We start from the raw sequence: 26,095 nt of genomic DNA on the forward strand, positions 1-26,095 counted from the left end.
CCAGGGTATTGGGAGGGTTAGTGACAACTGCGTGATGAGCCTGCACTTCAGAGGTTGTCAGGTTGCACTCCTTTAACCCATGAAGGTGCCTTTTCTTTCTGCCTCACCTACAAGTAGACTGCTAGCATTCTGTCCACGAACATACAATCTCTCCTTGGCACAAATAACACTTTGAAAACACCTAACTCAAACAACTCATTCTTCACAACTCTAGATTTTCCTCCAGAGTGCTTTGTGCTAGCACTATCTTTTGGCAAAATGGCAGGAGCAATAGATAGAAGTAGTAGGTAGGAACATTGGATAGAAGTAGAAGGAAGCAGCATTAGCTGGGAGTATTAGGTAGAAGCAGTAATTTGGAATACTAGTCTGGTAAACTACATAGAAATATTAGGAAGAAGTAGTTGGTAGGAACATTAGGCAGGGGCCTCTGAAAACACTTTGCTCAAGTTGCCCTCTGCCAGTGGCTTGATGAGGGTGAGGCACTAAAGGCAGAATGGCACATGAGTTCAAAAGTTAAGGAGACTCTTCTGCCATGGCCACTATATCAGTGATATAGAAACTGCAGAAGCTGGTGACGGAGTTTGGTAAAGTGTGTGGAAGAAGAAAGTTAAGAGTAAATGTGAATAAGAGCAAGGTTATTAGGTACAGTAGGGTTGAGGGTCAAGTCAATTGGGAGGTGAGTTTGAATGGAGAAAAACTGGAGGAAGTGAAGTGTTTTAGATATCTGGGAGTGGATCTGTCAGCGGATGGAACCATGGAAGCGGAAGTGGATCATAGGGTGGGGGAGGGGGCGAAAATTTTGGGAGCCTTGAAAAATGTGTGGAAGTCGAGAACATTATCCCGGAAAGCAAAAATGGGTATGTTTGAAGGAATAGTAGTTCCAACAATGTTGTATGGTTGCGAGGCGTGGGCTATGGATAGAGTTGTGCGCAGGAGGATGGATGTGCTGGAAATGAGATGTTTGAGGACAATGTGTGGTGTGAGGTGGTTTGATCGAGTAAGTAACGTAAGGGTAAGAGAGATGTGTGGAAATAAAAAGAGCGTGGTTGAGAGAGCAGAAGAGGGTGTTTTGAAATGGTTTGGGCACATGGAGAGAATGAGTGAGGAAAGATTGACCAAGAGGATATATGTGTCGGAGGTGGAGGGAACGAGGAGAAGAGGGAGACCAAATTGGAGGTGGAAAGATGGAGTGAAAAGGATTTTGTGTGATCGGGGCCTGAACATGCAGGAGGGTGAAAGGAGGGCAAGGAATAGAGTGAATTGGAGCGATGTGGTATACAGGGGTTGACGTGCTGTCAGTGGATTGAATCAAGGCATGTGAAGCGTCCGGGGTAAACCATGGAAAGCTGTGTATGTATATTTGCGTGTGTGGACGTGTGTATGTACATGTGTATGGGGAGGGTTGGGCCATTTCTTTCGTCTGTTTCCTTGCGCTACCTCGCAAACGCGGGAGACAGCGACAAAGTATAAAAAAAAAAAAAAAAAAAAAAAAAAAAAAAGATAGACAGATAGATAGAAAGTCATCTGCTTGCTTTTTATTAACCTTCTGCAGAATCTTACATAGCACACTCGTTAGTGAGACTGGTAGGCAGTTCAACACCTCGTCTCATTTCTAAAATATAGGTATGGCATACGTCATTTTCCATTCCCTTGGCACTTTGCCTCTCTCTAATAACATCTTAAATAGTAATTAAAGTGGTTTATCAAGCATATCTGCACACAATCTTTAGCACATATGATAATATTTCATCAAGACTATGAGCTTTATGTGAGTCATGTCTTTTTAGTATTCCATTACTGTCTCTTCTACATATGTCAACGATATCCAAAACCTCCTCCCCATTCCAATTCACTCATGTTTGGGCTATGGTGTCTTTCACTGTGAAAGCACTTTTGCCCTTATTATTCAGCTCCTCACATATCCTTACATCATCCTCTTTTATTTTCCTCTGAATCCCTTATCTTCATTCACTGGTCATCTGAGAAATGATTTATCATGAACTTATGGAAATGTTGTGGATTTTCATCTGCCCTATCCACAATACTCTTTTCAAACTCTTTTGTTCCTCCTTTCTCATCCTGCTAAATGACTAATTGACAAGACATTTACTCTCAACTTTCTCCTTTCACACACTTTTCCAAACTGTCACCAATTTCTGCAGTTTCTCTCATGAATCAGCTGTATTATTGGCAAATAATAAGTGACTCACTTCCCAGGCCCTCTCATCCGTAACAGACTGCATACTCGCCCCTCTCTCCAAAACTCTTGCATTTACCTCCCTAACAACCCCATCCATTAACAAATTAAACAACCATGGGGACATCACACACCCCTGCCGCAGACCGACATTCACTGAGAACAAATCACTCTCCTCTCTTCCTACTCATACACAAGCCTTACATTCTCAGTAAAAACTTTTCACTGCTTCTAGCAACTTACCTCCCACACCATATACTCTAAAACATTCCACAAAGCATTTCTATCAACCCTATCATATGCCTTTTCCAGATCCATAAATGCTACATACAAATCCATTTGTTTTTCTAAGTATTTCTCACATACATTTTTCAAAGCAAACACCTGATCCACACATCCTCTACCACTTCTGAAACCACAATACTCTTCCCTATATATGTTATATTGTGTAATGCACTGAAACCACAGCTCCCTCTCCACATCCAGGCCCCACAAACTTTTCCATGGTTTACCCTGGGCTTTTCACATGCTATGGTTCTGTCTAACGACAGCATGTTTACCCCAATATACCATGTTGTTCCAATTCAGTCAATTCCATGCATGCCTCTCACCCTCCTCCATGTTCAGGCCCCAATCATTCAAATTCTTTTCCACTCCATCCTTCCATCTCCAACTTGGCCTCCCTGTTCTTGTTCCCTCCACTTCTGATACATATATCCTCTTTATCAACCTTTCTACACTCCTTCTCTACATATGTCCAAACCATTTCAACACACCATCTTTTGCTTTCTCAACCACACTCATTTTATTCACACATATATCTCTTACCTTTACATTACTTACTTGATCAAACCATCTCACACCACATAATGTCCTCAATTATTTCATTTCCACCACATCCAACTTCCTCCTTACAATCTTATATATAGCCAATGCCACACCCATATAATATTGTTGGGACTGCTATTCCCTCAAACATACCCATTCAAGCCCACCAAAATAACATTCTCTCTTACAATGCATTCTTTAGTGCTCTTAGAATCTTCACTCCCTCTCCACCCTATGACTCATTCCCACTTCCATGGTTCCACTTGCTGCCACGTCAACTCCCTGATATCTAAAAGATTTAACTTCCTCCACTTTTTCTCCATATGTTTAGAAGTCTCCATTTTGTTTGCAATAACAAATACAAGGTGCTTATCAACAGATATATGTTAACATTATGATACCTACCAGGATCAGAGTTGATAAGAACTTGTTTAAGTCCTGTTTCTTGCAATGCTGCTGCAACATCTTGTGCAGGAACTGAGTAAGGAAAGGCACACTCAACTACTAAAAATCCTGCATTTCTTGCAGCTCTGTAACGAGACAGCAGTCCACCTGCCTCACCAAACATGAATGACAAATTGGCTGCAACTTTCATGTTCCCTGAAAATGAAAATATTACCTTTATCATTAGTGTAAATGTCAACTTATAATTATCATCTTCATGTAACTAAGGACATTTACAGTACTCATAAGACAAGCCTCTTAAAAATCTGTATCATCAATATTTGTTTTTCTCTTCTTCAATAGGGGAGTGTTTCTGGAAAGTGGCATTCAAAGGGAAATTACTTAAGGTTAATAATGGTTTCCATGATAAAAAATAGGATGCACTGCAGACCCCAATTCTTCAAAATAAGAATTCATGTCTGAGGAAAGGAACCTGGATGTTTTGGCTCTGAGTGAAACTAAGCTAAAGGGTAAAGGGAAGAGTGGTTTGGGAATGTCTTGGGAGTAAAGTCAGGGGTTGTTGAGAGGACAAGAGCAAGGGAAGGAGTGGCACTACTCCTGAATCAGGAGTTGTGGGAGTGTGTGATAGAGTGTAAGAAAGTAAATTCTAGATTGATATGGGTAAAACTGAAAGTTGATGGAGAGAGATGGGAGATTATTGGTGCATATGCACCTGGGCATGAGAAGAAGGATCATGAGAGGCAAGTGTTTTGGGAGCAGCTGAATGAGTGTGTTAGTGGTTTTGATGCACAAGACCGGGTTATAGTGATGGGTGATTTGAATGCAAAGGTGAGTAATGTGGCAGTTGAGGGAATAATTGGTATACATGGAGTGTTCAGTGTTGTAAATGGAAATGGTGAAGAACTTGTAGATTTATGTGCTGAAAAAGGACTGGTGATTGGGAATACCTGGTTTAAAAAGCAAGATATATATAAGTATACATATGTAAGTAGGAGAGATGGCCAGAGAGCGTTATTGGATTACGTGTTAATTGATAGATGCACGAAAGAGAGACTTTTGGATGTTAATGTGCTGAGGGGCGCAACTGGAGGGATGTCTGATCATTATCTTGTGGAGGCGAAGGTGAAGATTTGTGGGGGTTTTCAGAAAAGAAGAGAGAATGTTGGGGTGAAGAGAGTGGTGAGAGTAAGTGAGCTTGGGAAGGAGACTTGTGTGAGGAAGTACTAGGAGAGACTGAGTACAGAATGGAAAAAGGTGAGAACAAAGGAGGTAAGGGGAGTGAGGGAGGAATGGGATGTATTTAGGGAAGCAGTGATGGCTTGCGCAAAAGATGCTTGTTGCATGAGAAGTGTGGGAGGTGGGTCATTGGAAAAGGTAGTGAGTGGTGGGATGAAGAAGTGAGATTATTAGTGAAAGAGAAGAGAGAGGCATTTGGACGATTTTTGCTGGGAAAAAATGCAAATGAGTGGGAGAGGTATAAAAGAAAGAGGCAGGAGGTCAAGAGAAAGGTGCAAGAGGTGAAAAAGAGGGCAAATGAGAGTTGGGGTGAGAGAGTATCATTAAATTTCAGGGAGAATACAAAGATGTTTTGGAAGGAGGTAAATAAAGTGTGTAAGACAAGGGAGAAAATGGGAACTTCAGTGAAGGGGGCTAATGGGGAGGTGATAACAAGTAGTGGTGATGTGAGAAGGAGATGGAGTGAGTATTTTGAAGGTTTGTTGAATGTGTTTGATGATAGAGTGGCAGATATAGGGTGTTTTGGTCGAGGTGGTGTGCAAAGTGAGAGGGTTAGGGAAAATGATTCAGTAAATAGAGAAGAGGTAGTAAAAGCTTTACGGAAGATGAAGGCCGGCAAGGCAGCAGGTTTGGATGGTATTGCAGTGGAATTTATTAAAAAAGGGGTGACTGTATTGTTGACTGGTTGGTAAGGTTATTTAAGGTATGTATGATTCATGGTGAGGTGCCTGAGGATTGGCGGAATGCTTGCATAGTGCCATTGTACAAAGGCAAAGGGGATAAGAGTGAGTGCTAAAATTACAGAGGTATAAGTTTGTTGAGTATTCCTGGTAAATTGTATGGGAGGGTATTGATTGAGAGGGTGAAGGCATGTACAGAGCATCAGATTGGGGATGAGCAGTGTGGTTTCAGAAGTGGTAGAGGATGTGTGGATCAAGTGTTTGCTTTGAAGAATGTATGTGAGAAATACTTGGAAAAACAAATGGATTTGTATGTAGCATTTATGGATCTGGAGAAGGCATATGATAGAGTTGACAGAGATGCTCTGTGGAAGGTTTTAAGAATATATGGTGTGGGAGGCAAGTTGTTAGAAGCAGTGAAAAGTTTTTATCGAGGATGTAAGGCATATGTACGTATAGGAAGAGAGGAAAGTGATTGGTTCTCAGTGAATGTAGGTTTGCGGCAGAGGTGTGTTGTTTAATTTCTTTATGGATGGGGTTGTTAGGGAGGTGGATGCAAGAGTTTTGGAAAGAGGGGCAAAGGAAGAGAGGAAAGTGATTGGTTCTCAGTGAATGTAGGTTTGCGGCAGAGGTGTGTTGTTTAATTTGTTTATGGATGGGGTTGTTAGGGAGGTGGATGCAAGAGTTTTGGAAAGAGGGGCAAGTAGGCAGTCTGTTGTGGATGAGAGAGCTTGGGAAGTGAGTCAGTTGTTGTTCGCTGATGATACAGCGCTGGTGTAAGAAACTGCAGAAGCTGGTGACTGAGTTTGGTAAAGTGTGTGAAAGAAGAAAGTTAAGTGTAAATGTGAATAAGAGCAAGGTTATTAGGTACAGTAGAGTTGAGGGTCAAGTCAATTGGGAGGTAAGTTTGAATGGAGAAAAAACTGGAGAAGTAAAGTGTTTTAGATATCTGGGAGTGGATCTGGCAGCGGATGGAACCATGGAAGCGGAAGTGAATCATAGGGTGGGGGAGGGGGTGAAAATCCTGGGAGCCTTGAAGAATGTTTGGAAGTCAAGAATATTATCTCAGAAAGCAAAAATGGGTATGTTTGAAGGAATAGTGGTTCCAACAATGTTGTATGGTTGCGAGGCGTGGGCTATGGATAGAGTTGTGCGCAGGAGGGTGGATGTGCTGGAAATGAGAAGTCTGAGGACAATGTGTGGTGTGATGTGGTTTGATCGAGTAAGTAATGTAAGAGTAAGAGAGATGTGTGGAAATAAAAAGACTGTGGTTGAGAGCAGAAGAGGGTGTTTTGAAATGGTTTGGGCACATGGAGAGAATGAGTGAGGAAAGATTGACCAAGAGGATATATGTGTCAGAGGTGGAAGGAACGAGGAGAAGTGGGAGACCAAATTGGAGGAGGAAAGATGGAGTGAAAAAGATTTTGAGTGATCGGGGCCTGAACATGCAGGAGGGTGAAAGGCATGCAAGGAATAGAGTGAACTGGAATGATGTGGTATATCGGGGTCGACGTGCTGTCAATGGATTGAACCAGGGCATGTGAAGCAACTGGGGTAAACCATGCAAAGTGTGTGGGGCCTGGATGTAGAAAGGGAGCTGTGGTTTCGGTGCATTATTACATGACAGCTAGAGACTGAGCGTGAACGAATGGGGCCTTTGGTGTCTTTTCCTAGCGCTACCTCGCACACGAGGGGGGAGGGGGTTGTTATTCCATGTGTGGCGGGGCAGAGATGGGAACAAATAAAGGCAGACAGTATGAATTATGTACATGTGTATATATGTATATGTCTGTGTGTGTGTATATATATGTGTACATTGAGATGTATAGGTATGTATATTTGCATGTGTGGACGTGTATGTATATACATGTGTATGTGGGCGGGTTGGGCCATTCTTTCGTCTGCTTCCTTGCTCTACCTCGCTAACGCGGGAGACAGCGACAAAGCAAAATAAATAAATAAATAAATAAATATGAATTCAAAATGTTTGAAACGAACGACTTAAAATTTGCAATGATATCAACAAAATGAATAAAAAGTAATGTTTGCCAATACAGGCTGAGAGTGCAACACAAGAAGTTTATGTTGTTGGGTGATTACAAATAATAACAACTAGGATTCTTGAGGAAATAGAGGACCAAAAGATATGAGTTTGAGGCATGGCTATGTGCTGTCACCATGGCTTTTTAACTCATACGTAGATGGAGTGGTAAGAGAGATGAAAGCAAAACTCAGGAAGAGGTGTATAGAGATGGTGTGTGGTGGTGAGGCATTGTGGTTAGTGACAAGGATGTTTGCAGATGATACTGTGTTCTTTGCTGGGAGTGAAGAGGAGTTGCTGAAAGTTGTGTTTTATGATGTGTGTGTAAGCATAGATGACTGAAGGTACATGCAAGTAAAAGACAAGTATTGGTGTATGAAAGAAAACACAGTGAAAGTACAGCTTTTCTGAAATGCCTACAGAGTCAGAGAAGAAAGTGTACTAAACTTTGTGATAGATATTGTTGGAGAAAGAGTGGAAGTGGTGACAAAATTTAAGTATTTGAGAGATATCTTGGATAAGCTTGGTAATATCGAAGGAAGGATAAGGGAGAGAACAACATAGGGTAGAAGAGCAATTGGGTCCCTTGTAGAATGATCAAGGGTAGAAGTGTAAGTATGAAAGTGAAGAAAGGAATAAGGGATAGCATAGTGCTCCTGACCCTTACCTAAGCAGCCAAAGACATGGGATGAGTCACAAAGGCTCATTTTGTGGAAATGAGCTATTTGAAAGGAGCATTTGGTATGAGATTCTCCATGGAATGAAGAATGCAATGAAGGGGGTGTACAAAATATTTGGTATGGCAGGGAATGCAAAGTAAATGAATTATGGAGTGGTGGAGAGGGTGAACATAATACTTTCATGTGTTTTGGGGCATGTGAAAAGAATGCAAGATCAGGAGTTAACAAGAAGAATGCATGATAGTACAATTAATGGGGTTGTTATAAGAGAGCGACCACCTGTGACATGGGGAAATACAGTGGAAGAATAATGAAGGGAGAGATATACAGACAGACAGATAAAGGAAAACATCAGAAGGCAAAGTAATCAAACCTAACTGCTTTTCAAGGTCTCAACCCCAACTTCCAACAATATTATATGGATGCGAGACACGGGCTATTGATAAGGCTATGCAGAAAAGGTTGGACGCATTAGAAATTAAATGTTTGAAGACAATGTGTAGTGTGAGGATGTTTGACTGAGTAAGTAGTGAAAGGGTAAGAGAGGTCAAAACTTTTTTTTTTTTTTTCAAACTATTCGCCATTTCCCACGTTAGCGAGGTAGCGTTAAGAACAGAGAACTGGGCCACTGAGGGAATATCCTCACCTGGCCCCCTTCTCTGTTCCTTCTTTTGGAAAATTAAAAAAAATTGAGAGGGGAGGATTTCCAGCCCCCCGCTCCCTCCCCTTTGAGTCGCCTTCTACGACACGCAGGGAATACGTGGGAAGTATTCTTTCTCCCCTATCCCCTGGGGATAGGGTAAGAGAGGTGTGGCAATAAATAATATAAAGTAGTTGAGAGAGCTGAAGAGAGAGTGGTGAAATGGTTTGGATATATAGAGAGAATGAGTGAGGAAAGGTTGAAAAATAGGATATTTTTTTCAGAAATGGAGAGAGCATGGAGAACAAGAAGACCAAACTGGAAATGGAAGGATGGAGTGAAAATTATTTTCAGCAATTGGGGCCTGAACATGCAGGAAGGTGAAAGGTATGTATGAGAAGATGAAATGGAATGATGTGGTATACTGGTGTCAACATGTTGTCCATGACTGAACCACGGAATGTGAAGCATCTAAGGTGAACCATGGAAAGGTCTGTGGGGCCTGGTTCTTAATAGGGTGCTGTGGTTTTGGTACATTAGACAAGACAGCTAAAGAACTGATGCGAGCTGATGCAGCCTTTTTCATCTGTTCCTAGCATCACCTCATTAATGTAGGAAATGGTGACTGAGTATAAAAAAAAATGTGTCTGTGTATGATACCAGTATCCCCTTCCTCAAGGTTGAATAAAAAATGAAAAATCATTGTGATGAGGCTGTATCATTAAGAGTAGTCTCTTCAAAGAACTCACTCCAGTGGAGTCTACACTTCCCTGCTACTGGAAGTAGCACAACTTGGGCTGCTGGAGCCTTTACAAAGAAATCCTTAGCAACACTAGGACCCTCTCACAGCAACACCTTCATCCTCCTCTGCAAATTCATATCTACAGCCCTTGACACACATCCACACAACTTGGATGGGACTACTATACTTTCAAGCATACCCATTTCTCCCCTCCCAGATGAAGACCTCTTGCACACACTCATCATTGCTCCAAGAACCTGTTTATATATATATATATATATATATATATATATATATATAGATAGATAGATAGATAGATAGATAGACAGAGATGGATAGATAGATAGATACAGCTAAATACTATTCATAGAGCTCATGTACAGGAAAGTTTATATGAAATTAATGGATTGCAAAGTTCAGGACATTTTTAGCCAACTTATAACTTGAGCCTTGTTTAATTGTAAAATACATTATTTGTGCTTTTCAACTTAACCTAGTTCAGTCCAAAACACAAAACAAATTAAAAGGTTTAGGAAATTAGAACTTTAGGTTCTTACATCATTCCATACTTGTATGTTGTTTTTACTACATTAAAATCAAACAAGCTATATTTTCATTATTAAAGAATAAACAAACAATCATATTATCAGGAATACATTTAATCAAACTGCACTAGATTAAATCAGGTTATTGTTTACTGATTAATTACTCCAAAAGTGTTAAAAGCTTCAAAGCATATGTAATATACGGGTGAGTAAATAAAATCTTCCCTAAACATCACATCATACCAGAAAAAAATCAAATTCTACCTCACTCCATCTCATCATCATTTAATAAAGATGAATAAAATTTCAATGGATGTTTTATGTATGTGGGTTTAAGGGTGGCGCTTGTTATCTTTTAAGTCTAAACCAGAAATTTCATGAGAAGCTACCTCACACATGAGAATCAATTAATTTCAAATGAACAGCAACAATTATACTGATGGAAAATAAGTAATTACAACCTTCCAAGAACACATCACTTGTGTGTGTATAGGCTCCATGGAGTTAGGTTAGATCAGAATTTCTGGGCTGATATTTGATGTTTTATGAGAGGTTATGTGAGGTTTCATAAGGTTAGCTTAGGTCAGCTCTTGTGAGTCTGGATTAAGTAAAGTTTTATAACATTAGGTTTGGTGAGTGTTATTAAGTAGATGAAGCCCTATTAGCTTAGGTTTTATGAGATTTGGTAAGATCAGGTGAAATATTGCATGTTGATATCAGTGATAATAATGCAAATCAAATTTTCACATATAAATTAATGATACAAAGCAATAAGCAATAAGCCATCAATTAAATCATGTACCTGTCAGGACATAGGTTAGTGTGTATCTATCCAAACAAAACAGCAAAGACAAAATAAACATCTATAAGATTAAAAGAAAAGGCAACATAAGAGTAATAAACAGAAATCATATTAATCATCATGTTGGACCACCATTACAGTGGTGTACCGAGAAATGAACCCCATAATTGAGAGCAATTTGTTGGTAGTTCACTGACCTACAAGCCGGCCACCTTTAATTCAGACAATCACTCAGTATTGCTGTAGATTTCCTGAAAAGTTCCATATTCTTCAAACATCTATACCACATCAAAATCTACAAATGTCCTTCAAACATTTAAGAAACTGACATTAAAAACTAATTGTAATATCATTAGCAATCCTAAAATACGTATCACATCCTAACTCAGGAGTAGACATACCCCTAAATTATCAGCGGCAGACAGACCAGATAATGAAGTTTATCAGATTTAATCACCAACTGTTTCTTATCACAGGAGACATATTTACTCACCCAGTAACAGATCATAAAGAACAACTTGACTGTACCACCAAATGATAAAGCATCATGTCTCAAGGTTGCCTGAATGAGACAGTGGTTCAAAAATAATCCTGTCAATTGTAAATTCTAAAGCTCACCGGTCTGTTAACCGATGTTCATTGCAAGGCCTGATAACCTGGTTAACTGAACAAATATATATAAATTACACCTTGAAATATGAACACAAATATGAACACAGACAGAGAAAACGACTATATAAGGTTTCTATATATATGTACCCTTGAGGCTAAATATACATAAAGGGAATTCATTCACGCACTCAGTAAATTAATATCAGACATATCACTACTTCATATTATAAATGAGTCAAACGCCGATTATTAGTATAATGTGAATTATGAGGATGATCATCGGCATGAAGTAGAGTACTGATGAGTCACCCCACAGCTGATGTGGTGGTGTGTGACAACCTGTGTACCTGAGGCCATGGTTACAACACGTGTACACGCCACCCATGAACGGCCTCTGGCTTGAGGGTTATATAAACCCACTCCTTTATTATTTGGGCCTGGTCCAAATACTACTGGGTCTGGTCACTGGAGCTGGGGGAAGGGGAAGGGGAGTCTTGAGGGTGGATGATGAATGTTCAAGATGGAATTATTAACTCGCTAAGACAAGAAGGAATAACTCTAAACAATAGTATTATCCCACAACACTTTGTATCTTAAAAGAACTCAGCGGTATTATCTGTTATCTACATATCAAATTCAATTGCTAACATATATTTGTTATATAGAAGTTAATATATTTTGGTTTCAGAACATTAAACAACTGATAACAATAATCCAGTAAGTTTTGTTTGATGACACAGATCTAGATAGCCTGGTAGAGAGAATTTCGTCATTATAAACCTGAAAGCGTTTTAGTAAGATGGTGAAACTCATATGATTATTTCATCATTCACTAATGTTACTCAATGAAACTATTATGTATATATACACAACCATACAATTACTTTTTTCTGTCGAGAGATTAATAAAGGATTAGACTTATTCTACAAAATTCTAATCATTACCACTATCGTGTAAGTTTAGACAGTATAACACAAAGGAGTGTTGCCTCACCCTTCCCAATATGTAGTACGTGCACAGAGCAGAAACACTGGCTTAGGGTGGAAGGGACGACCCCATCCTAGCCATAAAACAACCAGTTGAATAAAGTAAGGATACCCTAAACATTTACCTTTTTAAGCGTCTGCCATATTCTGGCCAGCGTCCAAACCAAACCCCTCACAATACAATCCTCATCTCTTAGTTTTGTATGTACCAATGATATTAATCGTTATTTATAGTTACCCTTCGTATGTCATACGTAATTCAGTTTGATTATATCTGCTGACAGATGCTATTTTAAGTCCTATCAGGCTCCCTCAACGTACCACAGTGCTCAACCGACACGCTTCATGTAGTCCCAAGAAATATTCGCTGGTTTATCATGTTTGGTGCATGTAACTAGGGTTTAACTAGGAATATCATTCTATTCCAACTAATGCAACAGTGGCTACTGTTGTTAAAACATGAATTTAATATGAGTATGAGTCTGAGCAGTACGCAAACCAAGACCCAGTTATATGGGCACTGTATGACGTTCAGCAGAGAACTGGGCTTCCATGAATATTTTTGTATTAGGAATACATTTCAGTGTTTGTCTTGGATCCAAGCCTATGAAAGTGGTGTCTTTATCATTTTACCCTGTATATTGTTCCTTCCTTTTCCATTATAACTGATAGGTGTCCTAAATTTAATACATGACTGGGTATATGAGTGTCAAAGATTACTCCAAACTTTTCAGTAAGTCCGATTTCCATATCTTTTGGACAGCCAGAGAGGTCATACATCGCAACTTTTTTTTTTCTAGCTTGTCAGTCTATGTAATAAAGGGAAACATTACATTCTCATTCTTAAAATAAAATCTTCAAAACGGATATTTGCTTAAAACTGTGGGGTCCTCCATTCCAATTAATAGCGGTCAAAATTTTCCTATTTTATATTCAAATACAATCAGTCAAATCAAATTTTTGTTTCCACTGTAAGCAATTTCCTGATTTTGATACTGTGAACCATATTAAGATATACAGATTAATGAAACATACAGTGGCCTTAACATTACCTTTTCAAATGATGAATAGGTTCAAATGAATTATTTGGTATCAAAAGTCATCTTCAGGTTCACTTACTGCTTCATACCACTTTCGCGTGCCCTTCAAGTGGAGCATGGAGATAGCTTATGAAAGCCTTTTTACGGAAGCTGCTATAAGCCTTTTTACGGGAGCTGCTATAAGCCTTTTTACCGGAGCTGTTATAAGCCTTTTTACGGGAGCAGCTGCGCACACCCATCATGAGTGACGGGCGTCCCTGTGTGTCTACCTGACGAGGTTATCCATTCTTCCGCATCACTTCTATGGTCTCCTGATGATCTTGCCTACATTACAGACATACTCTCTCCTCCACCCCAGTATATGCCCTACAATACAGCTGGGACTGATTAACTGATCATCAAAGAAATTCGTATGATTATTTGACACAGTAAAATTTTGATATGAAAGCTGACATGATTTTTTTTTGATAAAAGGGGGCAATAAACAATTGAGAAACAGAGTCTATCATCCCCTGCCAGCCTCCTTCCTGAATCGACCGTCAGTCACATTTGCTTGTCATTTCTACTTGTTACTGACGACCTCCACAGCCCTGTGATTTCTTGCTAGCGTTATATGATACCAATCGTTACCACTAGCTGAGTAACGGTTAGCGTTACTGACCGTAGGTCGCTGAATCAAAGACTATGTATGTGTGTACACACAGGAGTAATGCCGTAATACATACATACATAGTTAATAGATGGGACAACCCAAGCGTACAACTCGCTCTCCTCGTAACGCACAAAGGTACTTACATAAGTGTGTAGTAATGACACTGCCAGTGTCTTTACAAAGCCCCTCGTTGCGGCCCTAACCTTAAATGGGTTCCTATCATGACAGCAACATGGCGTGAGGGACGTCCATCCCTGCATCAGTCCTACTATACCAGGCAGTGACTCAACCCTCCAGGAGCACCGCGGGACACATGCCTTCAATGCCTTTCCTCTGCTCCCTGCACTACAGGGAGCGTATCGCTCATGATCTGCCCTTCCCCCTCACAAAATTACAACATAGTTGTGTACCTTATGTTTTTGTGTCCTTCTCTCAGCCCTCGCCTACGAAAACATATTAGATTACTAGCCATGAATGCTTCACATCTGCTGGCCGTAACACTTCACTATGGTGCGTCAGACGCAACCAACATGTCGGGCTTCGGGATTTTCTTTTCCCAGTGTAACGACGGGCGATGGGGCTGCCCTCCTCACCTTGCCCGCTCCATACACAAGTGACCGCAATGATTTCCCTTGCAAGTTATATGTAATTCTTGATTCATAAAACCATAGGAACGTAGAATAACCTGGCGAAGCAGTGACCAGTCATACGACTAACTGCTGGCTCCAGTACCTAACCCAGACAGTCCTGGAAATGAATAGTGGTTAAGTAGTGGACTCCTACAACAGATACTTGTAATGGCTCCCCACTGGTCTTGCTTCCCCACAACACACACTCTAGGAACAAAGTTTGTATTTTCCAAGGTCTTATCCTTCTTTGGATCTGTCACTGAAAAAGAAAGTCTTCCTAAAAATAGAAAAAATGGAGATTGTGCTTCGTTTAAGCTGTACAAAAGGTTCCTTTGTCATCGTGTGGAATACTGCTCAGACATTGCCATGTTTTTTTTCGCCATTTCTCATCTAGACGAACCTCAGTCAGTATAGTAGAGCGTCCTTAAATATTATGTCTCTGTTGTCTTCTCGAAACCCTTTCAGACATAAATGTACAACTCTTCATAGTGTGTTTATAGTTTTCCTAACTAATATTCTATTCTTTAAGTCTAACCACCACAGCGCATACGATTTTTTTCCCCAACTCATATGGCCACAGGGTACCTACGTAGGTCAGTGATTGATATCACGGAAAAAACAAACAATTTAGTGCTTGAAAGTAGCTTATAAAGAATGATTCTTTTTATTTTTTATCAATATTGCCATCAGGGGCATATATATATATATATATATATATATATATATATATATATATATATATATATATATATATATATATATTATTTTTTTTTTTTTTTTTTTTTTTTTATACTTTGTCGCTGTCTCCCGCGTTTGCGAGGTAGCGCAAGGAAACAGACGAAAGAAATGCCCCCCCCCCCCCCATACACATGTACATACACACGTCCACACACGCAAATATACATACCTACACAGCTTTCCATGGTTTACCCCAGACGCTTCACATGCCTTGCTTCAATCCACTGACAGCACGTCAACCCCTGTATACCACATGACTCCAATTCACTCTATTTCTTGCCCTCCTTTCACCCTCCTGCATGTTCAGGCCCCGATCACACAAAATCTTTTTCACTCCATCTTTCCACCTCCAATTTGGTCTCCCTCTTCTCCTCGTTCCCTCCACCTCCGACACATATATCCTCTTGGTCAATCTCTCCTCACTCATTCTCTCCATGTGCCCAAACCATTTCAAAACACCCTCTTCTGCTCTCTCAACCACGCTCTTTTTATTTCCACACATCTCTCTTACCCTTACGTTACTTACTCGATCAAACCACCTCACACCACACATTGTCCTCAAACATCTCATTTCCAGCACATCCATCCTCCTGCGCACATCTCTATCCATAGCCCACGCCTCGCAACCATACAACATTGTTGGAACCACTATTCCCTCAAACATACCCATTTTTGCTTTCCGAGATAATGTTCTCGACTTCCACATATATATATATATATATATATATATATATATATATATATATATATATATATATATATATATATATATATATATATTGTCTATATATATATATATATATATATATATATATATATATATATATATATATATATATATATATATAGAGAGAGAGAGAGAGAGAGAGAGAGAGAGAGAGAGAGAGAGAGAGAGAGAGAGAGAGAGAGAGAGAGAGAGTGTAAGAAAGTAAATTCTCGATTAATATGGGTAAAACTGAAAGTTGATGGAGAGAGGTGGGTGATTATTGGTGCATATGCACCTGGGCATGAGAAGAAAGATCAAGAGAGGCAAGTGTTTTGGGAGCAGCTGAATGAGTGTGTTAGTGGTTTTGATGCACGAGACCGGGTTATAGTGATGGGTGATTTGAATGCAAAGGTGAGTAATGTGGCAGTTGAGGGAATAATTGGTATACATGGGGTGTTCAGTGTTGTAAATGGAAATGGTGAAGAGCTTGTAGATTTATGTGCTGAAAAAGGACTGATGATTGGGAATACCCGGTTTAAAAAGCGAGATATACATAAGTATACTTATGTAAGTAGGAGAGATGGCCAGAGAGCGTTATTGGATTACGTGTTAATTGACAGGCGTGCGAAAGAGAGACTTTTGGATGTTAATGTGCTGAGAGGTGCAACTGGAGGGATGTCTGATCATTATCTTGTGGAGGCTAAGGTGAAGATTTGTATGGGTTTTCAGAAAAGAAGAGTGAATGTTGGGGTGAAGAGGGTGGTGAGAGTAAGTGAGCTTGAGAAGGAGACCTGTGTGAGGAAGTACCAGGAGAGACTGAGTACAGAATGGAAAAAGGTGAGAACAATGGAAGCAAGGGGAGTGGGGGAGGAATGGGATGTATTTAGGGAATCAGTGATGGATTGCGCAAAAGATGCTTGTGGCATGAGAAGAGTGGGAGGTGGGTTGATTAGAAAGGGTAGTGAGTGGTGGGATGAAGAAGTAAGAGTATTAGTGAAAGAGAAGAGAGAGGCATTTGGACGATTTTTGCAGGTAAAAAATGTAATTGAGTGGGAGATGTATAAAAGAAAGAGACAGGAGGTCAAGAGAAAGGTGCAAGAGGTGAAAAAAAGGGCAAATGAGAGTTGGGGTGAGAGACTATCATTAAATTTTAGGGAGAATAAAAAGATGTTCTGGAAGGAGGTAAATAAAGTGCGTCAGACAAGGGAGCAAATGGGAACTTCAGTGAAGGGTGCAAATGGGGAGGTGATAACAAGTAGTGGTGATGTGAGAAGGAGATGGAGTGAGTATTTTGAAGGTTTGTTGAATGTGTTTGATGATAGAGTGGCAGATATAGGGTGTTTTGGTCGAGGTGGTGTGCAAAGTGAGAGGGTTAGGGAAAATGATTTGGTAAACAGAGAAGAGGTAGTGAAAGCTTTGCGGAAGATGAAAGCCGGCAAGGCAGCAGGTTTGGATGGTATTGCAGTGGAATTTATTAAAAAAGGGGGTGACTGTATTGTTGACTGGTTGGTAAGGTTATTTAATGTATGTATGACTCATGGTGAGGTGCCTGAGGATTGGCGGGAATGCGTGCATAGTGCCATTGTACAAAGGGGATAAGAGTGAGTGCTCAAATTACTGAGGTATAAGTTTGTTGAGTATTCCTGGTAAATTATATGGGAGGGTATTGATTGAGAGGGTGAAGGCATGTACAGAGCATCAGACTGGGGAAGAGCAGTGTGGTTTCAGAAGTGGTAGAGAATGTGTGGATCAGGTGTTTGCTTTGAAGAATGTATGTGAGAAATACTTAGAAAAGCAAATGGATTTGTATGTAGCATTTATGGATCTGGAGAAGGCATATGATAGAGTTGATAGAGATGCTCTGTGGAAGGTATTAAGAATATATGGTGTGGGAGGAAAGTTGTTAGAAGCAGTGAAAAGTTTTTATCGAGGATGTAAGGCATGTGTACGTGTAGGAAGAGAGGAAAGTGATTGGTTCTCAGTGAATGTAGGTTTGCGGCAGGGGTGTGTGATGTCTCCATGGTTGTTTAATTTGTTTATGGATGGGGTTGTTAGGGAGGTAAATGCAAGAGTTTTGGAAAGAGGGGCAAGTATGAAGTCTGTTGGGGATGAGAGAGCTTGGGAAGTGAGTCAGTTGTTGTTCGCTGATGATACAGCGCTGGTGGCTGATTCATGTGAGAAACTGCAGAAGCTGGTGACTGAGTTTGGTAAAGTGTGTGGAAGAAGAAAGTTAAGAGTAAATGTGAATAAGAGCAAGGTTATTAGGTACAGTAGGGTTGAGGGTCAAGTCAATTGGGAGGTGAGTTTGAATGGAGAAAAACTGGAGGAAGTGAAGTGTTTTAGATATCTGGGAGTGGATCTGGCAGCGGATGGAACCATGGAAGCGGAAGTGAATCATAGGGTGGGGGAGGGGGCGAAAATTCTGGGGGCCTTGAAGAATGTGTGGAAGTCGAGAACATTATCTCGGAAAGCAAAAATGGGTATGTTTGAAGGAATAGTGGTTCCAACAATGTTGTATGGTTGCGAGGCGTGGGCTATGGATAGAGTTGTGCGCAGGAGGATGGATGTGCTGGAAATGAGATGTTTGAGGACAATGTGTGGTGTGAGGTGGTTTGATCGAGTGAGTAACGTAAGGGTAAGAGAGATGTGTGGAAATAAAAAGAGCGTGGTCGAGAGAGGAGAAGAGGGTGTTTTGAAGTGGTTTGGGCACATGGAGAGGATGAGTGAGGAAAGATTGACCAAGAGGATATATGTGTCGGAGGTGGAGGGAGCAAGGAGAAGAGGGAGACCAAATTGGAGGTGGAAAGATGGAGTGAAAAAGATTTTGTGTGATCGGGGCCTGAACATGCAGGAGGGTGAAAGGAGGGCAAGGAATAGAGTGAATTGGAGCGATGTGGTATACCGGGGTTGACGTGCTGTCGGTGGATTGAATCAGGGCATGTGAAGCGTCTGGGGTAGACCATGGAAGGTTGTGTAGGTGTGTATATTTGCGTGTGTGGACGTATGTATATACATGTGTATGGGGGGGGGGGGGGCCATTTCTTTCGTTTGTTTCCTTGCGCTACCTCGCAAACGCGGGAGACAGCGACGAAGTATAGAAAAAAAAAATATATATATATATATATATATCATAGAGCGTTATTGGATTACGTGTTAACTGATAGGCGCGTGAAAGAGAGACTTTTGGATGTTAATGTGCTGAGAGGGGCAGCTGGAGGGATGTCTGATCATTATCTTGAGGAGTCGAAGGTGAAGATTTGCAGAGACTTTCAGAAAAGAAGAAACTTGGGGTTAAGAAAATGGTGAGGGTAAGTGAGCTCGGAAAGGAGACTTGTGTGAGGAAATACCTGGAGAGATCGAGTGAAGAATGGCAAAAGGTGAGAGCAAATGACGCAAGGGGAGTGAGGGAGAAATGGGATGTATTTACGGAAGCAGTGATGGCTTGAGCAAAAGATGCTTGTGGCAAGAGAAAGTTGGGAGGTGGGCAGATTAGAAAGGGTAGTGAGTTGTTGGATGAAGATGATTGTTAGTGAAAGAGAAGAGAGAGGCATTTGGACGATTTTTGCAGAAAGGTAGTGCAAATGACTGGGAGATATGTAAAAGAAGCGGCAGGAGGTCAATAGAAAAGTGCAAGAGGTGAAGAGAGGGCAAATGAGCGTTGGTGTGAGAGTATCATTTTATTTAAGGAAGAATAAAAAGATGTTTTGGATAGAAGCAAATAAATTGCGTAAGACAAGAGAACAAATGGGAACATCGGTGAAGGGGGCTAATGGGAAGGTAATAACATGTAGTGGTAAAGTGAGAAGGAGATGGACTGAGTATTTTGAAGGTTTGTTGAATGTTTGATGACAGAGTGGCAGATATAGGGTGTTTTGGTCGAGGTGGTGTGCAAAGTGAGAGGGTCAGGGAGAATGGTGTGGTAAACAGAGAAGAGGTAGTGAAAGCTTTGCGGAAGATGAAAGCCAGCAAGGCAGCGGGTTTGAATGGTACTGCAGTGGAATCTATATAAAAAAAAAAGGGGGGGGGGGTGACTGTGTTGTTGATTGTTGGTTTGTAAGGATATTAATTGTATGTATGGTTCCTGGTGAAGTGCCTAAGGATTGGCGGAATGCATGCATAGTGCCATTGTACAAAGGCAAAGGGGATAAGGTGAGTGTTCATATTACAAAGGCATAGGTTTGTTGAGTATTCCTGGGAAATTATATGGGAGGCTATTGATTGAGAGGGTGAAGGCATGGACAGAGCATCAGACTGGGGAAGAGCATGGTTGTTTCAGAAGTGGTAGAGGATGCGTGGATCAGATGTTAGCTTCGAAGAATGTATGTGAGAAATACTTAGAAAACAGATGGATTTGTATGTAGTATTTATGGATCTGGAGAAGGCATTTGATAGGGTTGATAGAGATGCTTTGTAGAAGGTATTAAGAGTATACGGTGTGGGAGGTAAGTTGCTAGAAGCGGTGAAAAGTTTTTACCGAGGGTGTAAGGCATGTGTACGAGTAGGAAGAGGAAAGTGATTTCGTTCCCAGTGAATGTCGGTTTGTGGCAGGAGTGCGTGATGTCTCCATGGTTGTTTGATTTGTTTATGAGTGGGGTGGTTAGGGAGGTGAATGCGAGTATTGGAGAGAGGGGCAAGTATACAGTCTGTTGTGGATGAAAGGGCTTGGGAAGTGAGTCATTTGTTCGCGAATGATACAACGCTGGTGGGTGATTCAGGTGAGAAACTGCAGAAGCTGGTGACTGAGTTTGGTAAAGTATGTGAAAGAAGAAAGCTGAGAGTAAATGTGAATAAGAGCAAGGTTATTAGGTTCAGTAGGGTTGAGGGACACGTTAACTGGGAGGTAAGTTTGATTGGAGAAAAACTGGAGGAAGTGAAGTGTTTTAGATGGAACCATGGAAGTGGAAGTGAGTCACAGGGTGGGGGAGGGGTCGAAGGTTCCGGAAGCGTTGAAGAATGTTAGGAAGGCGAGAACGTTATCTCGAAGTGCAAAAATGGGTATGTTTGAAGGAATAGTGATTCCAACAATGTTATATGGTTGCGAAGCGTGGACTATAGATATGGTTGTGCGGAGGAGAGTGGATGTGTTGGAAATGAAATGTTTGAGGACAATGTGGTGTGAGGTGGTTTGTTCGAGTAAGTAACGAAAGGGTAAGAGAAATGTGTGGTAATAGAAAGAGTGTGGTTGAGAGAGCAGAAGAGGGTGTTGAAATGGTTTGGTCACATGGAGAGAATGAGAGAGGAAAGATTGACAAAGAGGATATGTGTCAAAGGTAGAGGGAACGCGGAGAAGCGGGAGACTAAATTGGAGGTGGAAGCATGGAGTGAAAAGGATTTTGAGTGATCGGGGCTGAACATACAGGAGGGTGAGAGTGAATTGGAACGATGTGGTATACCAGGGTCGACGAGCTGTCAATAGATTGAACCAAGGCATGTGAAGCGTCTGGGGTAAACCATGGAAAGTTTTGTGGGGCCTGGATGTGGAAAGGGACTAGAGACTGAGTGTGAACGAATATGGCCTTTGTTGTCTTTTCCCAGCGCTACCTCGCGGGGGTGGGGGATGCTATCTCATGTGTGGCGGGGTGGCAACGTAAATGGATGAAGGCAGAAAGTATGAATATGTACATGTGTATATATCTATATGTCTGTATGTATACGTTGAAATGTATAGGTATGTATACGTGCGTGTGCGGGTGTGTGTATGTGGGTGAGGTGGGCCATTCTTTCCTGTTTCTTTGTGCTACCTCTCTACTGCGGGAGACGGCGATTGAGTATGATTATATATATATATATATATATATATATATATATATATATATATATATATATATATATATATATATATATATATATATATTATATACATATAGATATATATTTATATAATATCAAAACCGCTCGAAAGTCATCTTCGGCGGGTTTGCATCATCTTCAGTGCAATCCCCCCTCCGCTTCTCATAATTTTCCTACTACTGATTGCGGCGCAGCTTTGCAAGCTGCAGTCGTATTAAAGATACATCTCAATTTACTCATCATCATGTTATCTCATTTTTCAGGACTGAATCATGTAATGAAATGAAATTTCCAGAATACTGAAGCCTCGGACTTTTACAAACTTAAATACGGTTGGAAGTTAGGTTAGATTATGTAATATAATTTATATTTCCAGGGATATTATCAAGACCAACGCGCCTTTGAAGTGATCGGAAGAGCATTGGTGAAATCTAACAATAATGAAAAGATAATCGACCAAAAAAAACAAGGAATCACAATTACTAAGTATGAATATTGTAGATTATAATTTGTTGCCGTCATTCACGTTACGCCACGTTACCTTAGTATCCATGGAAGTTACATTGCATACATCTTGTATGCCTAACCTCAACAAGATGACCAGGGACGTAAGAATGAAAAGAATTTATTGAAATATTAGAACGATGAGGGTACATTAAGCGAAATAAATTGCCATGGGAAGGAAAGAGAGACTAATGTAGCAAAAAAGTGACATTAACACAAAACAAAGTTATCATGCATATGAATTATTTGTATTCCTTCACCTTTCTGTTGATTTACCCAATCCACCTCTAGCTTATTGTTCTAGAAATAGCTAGAGGCTTCAGATAGATTTAAACCTTGAATGCGTATACGATGAGGCGGCGAGTTCTCATGTACAAGATACACACGTTTAACTCGAGGTTGCTAACATCAGTATTTTACTTCTAAATATGCGATGTAGTGATATGCATCTGTATTCTTAATTCCTGACGGTAAATAACAATTGTTCGTGGTTAACCAGAGAGCACTACTACCTATCGTTTTGGGTTACGAATGCTATTGCATAAACTGCCTTGCCAAGAACAAAAATAAAGATGTATACCAACCAGTACGGGAGGGTATTTATAAAATTAGGTACGGCAAGGTGTGGCTGCCTAGGTACACTGACTTCTGCCTCTCTCATTTCGGAGTTGGTCGGCATTTCTTTACGAAAAAAAATTGTTACTTGATCTGACTTCATCCCAGAACTTTTGGACATGTTTTCCTCTGTAACTTGACTGCAAGTGACTGTGGTTTATCTTACCTTCTGCTCTGAGTGGGTGGCGGACGTGGGATCACTGACTTTGTTGGGTCCGTCCAAGAACCTGGGGTTGAGTTTTATTTTTCAATCCCCCTCGATTCTTCCAACCGTAAATTTAGAGCTAAAATGCTCGTCCTCACACCCTATCGTAACACTGTATATGACATGCATTTTAGAAGGAACTGCAGTACCACAAACACAGACAGGGTGGACAGATAGGTGGGTGACATTAAGAATGGAGTAATACTACTTCGAGTAATGTATTTTTGTTACTTTATAGATTTGATTAATATTTTCGTATACATTGATTTAATTCATGACATTTTCACTATGAGCTAAAAACGGCTGGTGCTGTGATTTTCCTTTGTTTGGAAGGTTGTTGCCAGGTATGTATAGACTGGTGGGGGATGACGCTGTCCCCTGGGTCTTGGGTCCGTCGAGAGCGGATATGAACTCACCCCATGTAAACCCTCCACCTGATCCCGTGATGAATTACGAAAACGCTCGCCATTATTTCATCATTGCATTACTAAGGCATTTTGCTTTGTTTGTGAACTCTTTGATGTACTAACTTAGGATTTTTTCCTTTTTTAAGTTCTTCAAAAAACTGAATGAGAGAACATTGCCAACTTCCTGTTCAATCGGGATGGGGGAGAGGGGGAGCTTGAATGTTTGCCGTGGGCACAGCCTGGGACCTGTGTTCCTCCCGATGCTTCTGCTGTCCTGATTCAGGATCCTTTTAGTAGATTCTCTAAGAGAGAGAGAGAGAGAGAGAGAGAGAGAGAGAGAGAGAGAGAGAGAGAGAGAGAGAGAGAGAGAGAGCCCAACAAGATTGCCCCTGGGTGTGCGGTGGCTCTCCGTGGCCTTGTATACCCTCACCTGTAATAGCGTTCCTAACCAAATAGCTTATCAATTCCCTATAGATTAATGAACCCTTTGTTACCCCTGTTACATCTGTGTTGCGTCACAGTTACGGTGGCTTCTGCTCCCGGGAACTTGCTGCTTGTGTGGCACCTGTGTTTTTTCCTAGCTCAGCAGCACTCGGCAGGGTTGAGTGTAGCCTAACGTTGTGGGTTGATGTAATGGTTATCAACTGCTCAAAGGTTATTCGGCTAGAAATTGTAACACGCAGTAAAATATAACATTACAGAGGGCTACCATTCTAATCTATTAATATGTGAGAACTGATAAGTCAAAGGCTAATTTTATTGACTACGTTCCTACCACACCTTGACTGTGTACATGTTTTCCTTTTGATTTTACTGAGACGTCTATCCTTTCCTGAAGAATGAGTGCTATCTTTATTTTATCTGGCCTGACCTTGATTTAGGGGGAATGTATAGATATATGATGTGTAATGGTGCATAAATAAGAAAGGCCCATTACGAAAAGAGTTATGTGCCTGTAAACTCGAGGAGTCTTGATCATATTTGGATCATATGTTGAGATCCAGTTCTTTGGAAAAGACTCCATTCATACAAGGGATGACTTTGTACGGTGCAGTGTACCCGTTGCACATCCTTTGACGAATTTGTGGCCATCGATAGTTTACTAGTAACTAAGGCAGAAAGCATTATATTTAAGATGAACACAGGTATCACCAAAAATATGTTAGTGTTCTTACCCAGTTCACCAAGATTGCGCCAATCTTTTGTGCTGATGGCGGTTGACGTCCAGTGGGTTATAATTACATAGGATTTATTTTTCTTATCATTATATTGTTGATTTTAAGGATATTTAACTATTGAATAAATTATATTAATCGAGACCGAGTTTTTCTGTTCCATAATCACTTCACTTTCCTTACCACTGATGACGCAATCGAGGAGTTAGAAGGGGAATGATTCAAATCCCCCGCTCCCGCCTGCAATGATTCCCCACCCTCGTAAGTATGTTTCGTTTGTGCCAGACAGGAAAAGGGCGTGATGAAAATTATCCTTGAGCTCTACGGAGTACACTTCCTGGTGGTACAACTATATTGTCCGGAAACTCAAAAACTTGGGTATAAGTGTCGTGTTGGGCGGTCTAGCTGGCTGGCCTTGTGTTCAACCTTGGCACCATCGTCATCGATTGCCGTCATGTACGATAATTATCAAATTTGTTGATTGATGAATTAAGATTGTTTCTTATGGCCTTTCTTGACTATAAATTATCATATCTTAACGATTTTAAGTACATACAGTTTCATAGGAAAACACACATTATATTTCAGAGACAATTTATAGTATGTAAACCTAATTTGTATACCTGAACATTACCTCATACTAAATTCTTTTATGAGAATTTATATGTACCAGGAAAAGAAGAAACTGTAATGTAGTTTATGACAAGAAATATTATTAAAGAGTATTAAGTTTCATGGAAAAAATTAGACAAAATATGGATTGACGACAACAGAAGATACACGGACGATCACGTCCGGCCGCCATATCGTGAAATTCACGATCCAGTCCAGCGCTTGAACACGATGCGTATGGTATTAGAGCTACAATTTTTCTCATTCTTCTCTCAGACGATTCATTGGTGTTGTTTTAGGAATCCCAAGACTCTTCCTTCGTGAAGTGATACAGAGCCAGCTGGACTAACCTCTACGTGCCGGGAAATATGCCGAGAGAGAAGAAGTCGAGGAGAGCAGCTGCGGCTGTGGCCACTCAGGGTGAGGACTAATGTTTTCTGGTAGTGTTGGGCTGCTATGGTCCCTGCTGCTGATCTAGGACTCCTGCCGGGAAGTGTAGCAGGGTTCGTCGGGATACAGCAGTATTGAAGATGAAGGTATTGATGCAAGGGCTGTAGGTCTCAGTAATTGTGTCCAGCTGGGATAATACTTTCATTGTTTTTTTACGAATTTTTATCCTAGTTACATA

The 26,095-nt window shown here is 40.7% G+C and overlaps 2 protein-coding genes across 16 annotated transcripts in view; one reads left to right on the forward strand and one right to left on the reverse strand.

The window, feature by feature from the left end:
- Positions 1-25,176, reverse strand: part of Gip (hydroxypyruvate isomerase-like protein Gip) — a 38,815-nt gene extending 13,639 nt beyond the window's left edge. The window contains exons 1-2 of one of the 15 annotated variants that reach the window (XM_071666683.1): positions 25,039-25,176; positions 3,431-3,625 (exon numbers count right to left, since the gene is read on the reverse strand). In XM_071666683.1, coding sequence (XP_071522784.1) covers positions 3,431-3,620 — 190 coding nt within the window. In that variant the 5' untranslated portion in view covers positions 3,621-3,625; positions 25,039-25,176. Of the gene's footprint in view, positions 1-3,430; positions 3,626-10,993; positions 11,144-11,197; positions 11,222-11,289; positions 11,550-11,596; positions 11,717-11,747; positions 11,906-14,229; positions 14,364-14,496; positions 14,645-23,234; positions 23,374-24,855 lie in introns of those variants that run through there. The other 14 variants (XM_071666686.1, XM_071666682.1, XM_071666679.1 and 11 more) reach the window with 14 other exon arrangements.
- Positions 25,177-25,305: 129 nt separating this feature from the next.
- Ifrd1 (Interferon-related developmental regulator 1) overlaps positions 25,306-26,095 on the forward strand; it is a 54,983-nt gene continuing 54,193 nt past the window's right edge. The window contains exon 1 of the mRNA XM_071666673.1: positions 25,306-25,887. Coding sequence (XP_071522774.1) covers positions 25,836-25,887 — 52 coding nt within the window. The 5' untranslated portion in view covers positions 25,306-25,835. The remainder of the gene's footprint in view (positions 25,888-26,095) is intronic.

The sequence above is a fragment of the Panulirus ornatus genome, chromosome 11 (genome assembly GCF_036320965.1).
Source record: "Panulirus ornatus isolate Po-2019 chromosome 11, ASM3632096v1, whole genome shotgun sequence".
NCBI classification, from domain to species: Eukaryota; Metazoa; Arthropoda; class Malacostraca; order Decapoda; family Palinuridae; genus Panulirus; species Panulirus ornatus.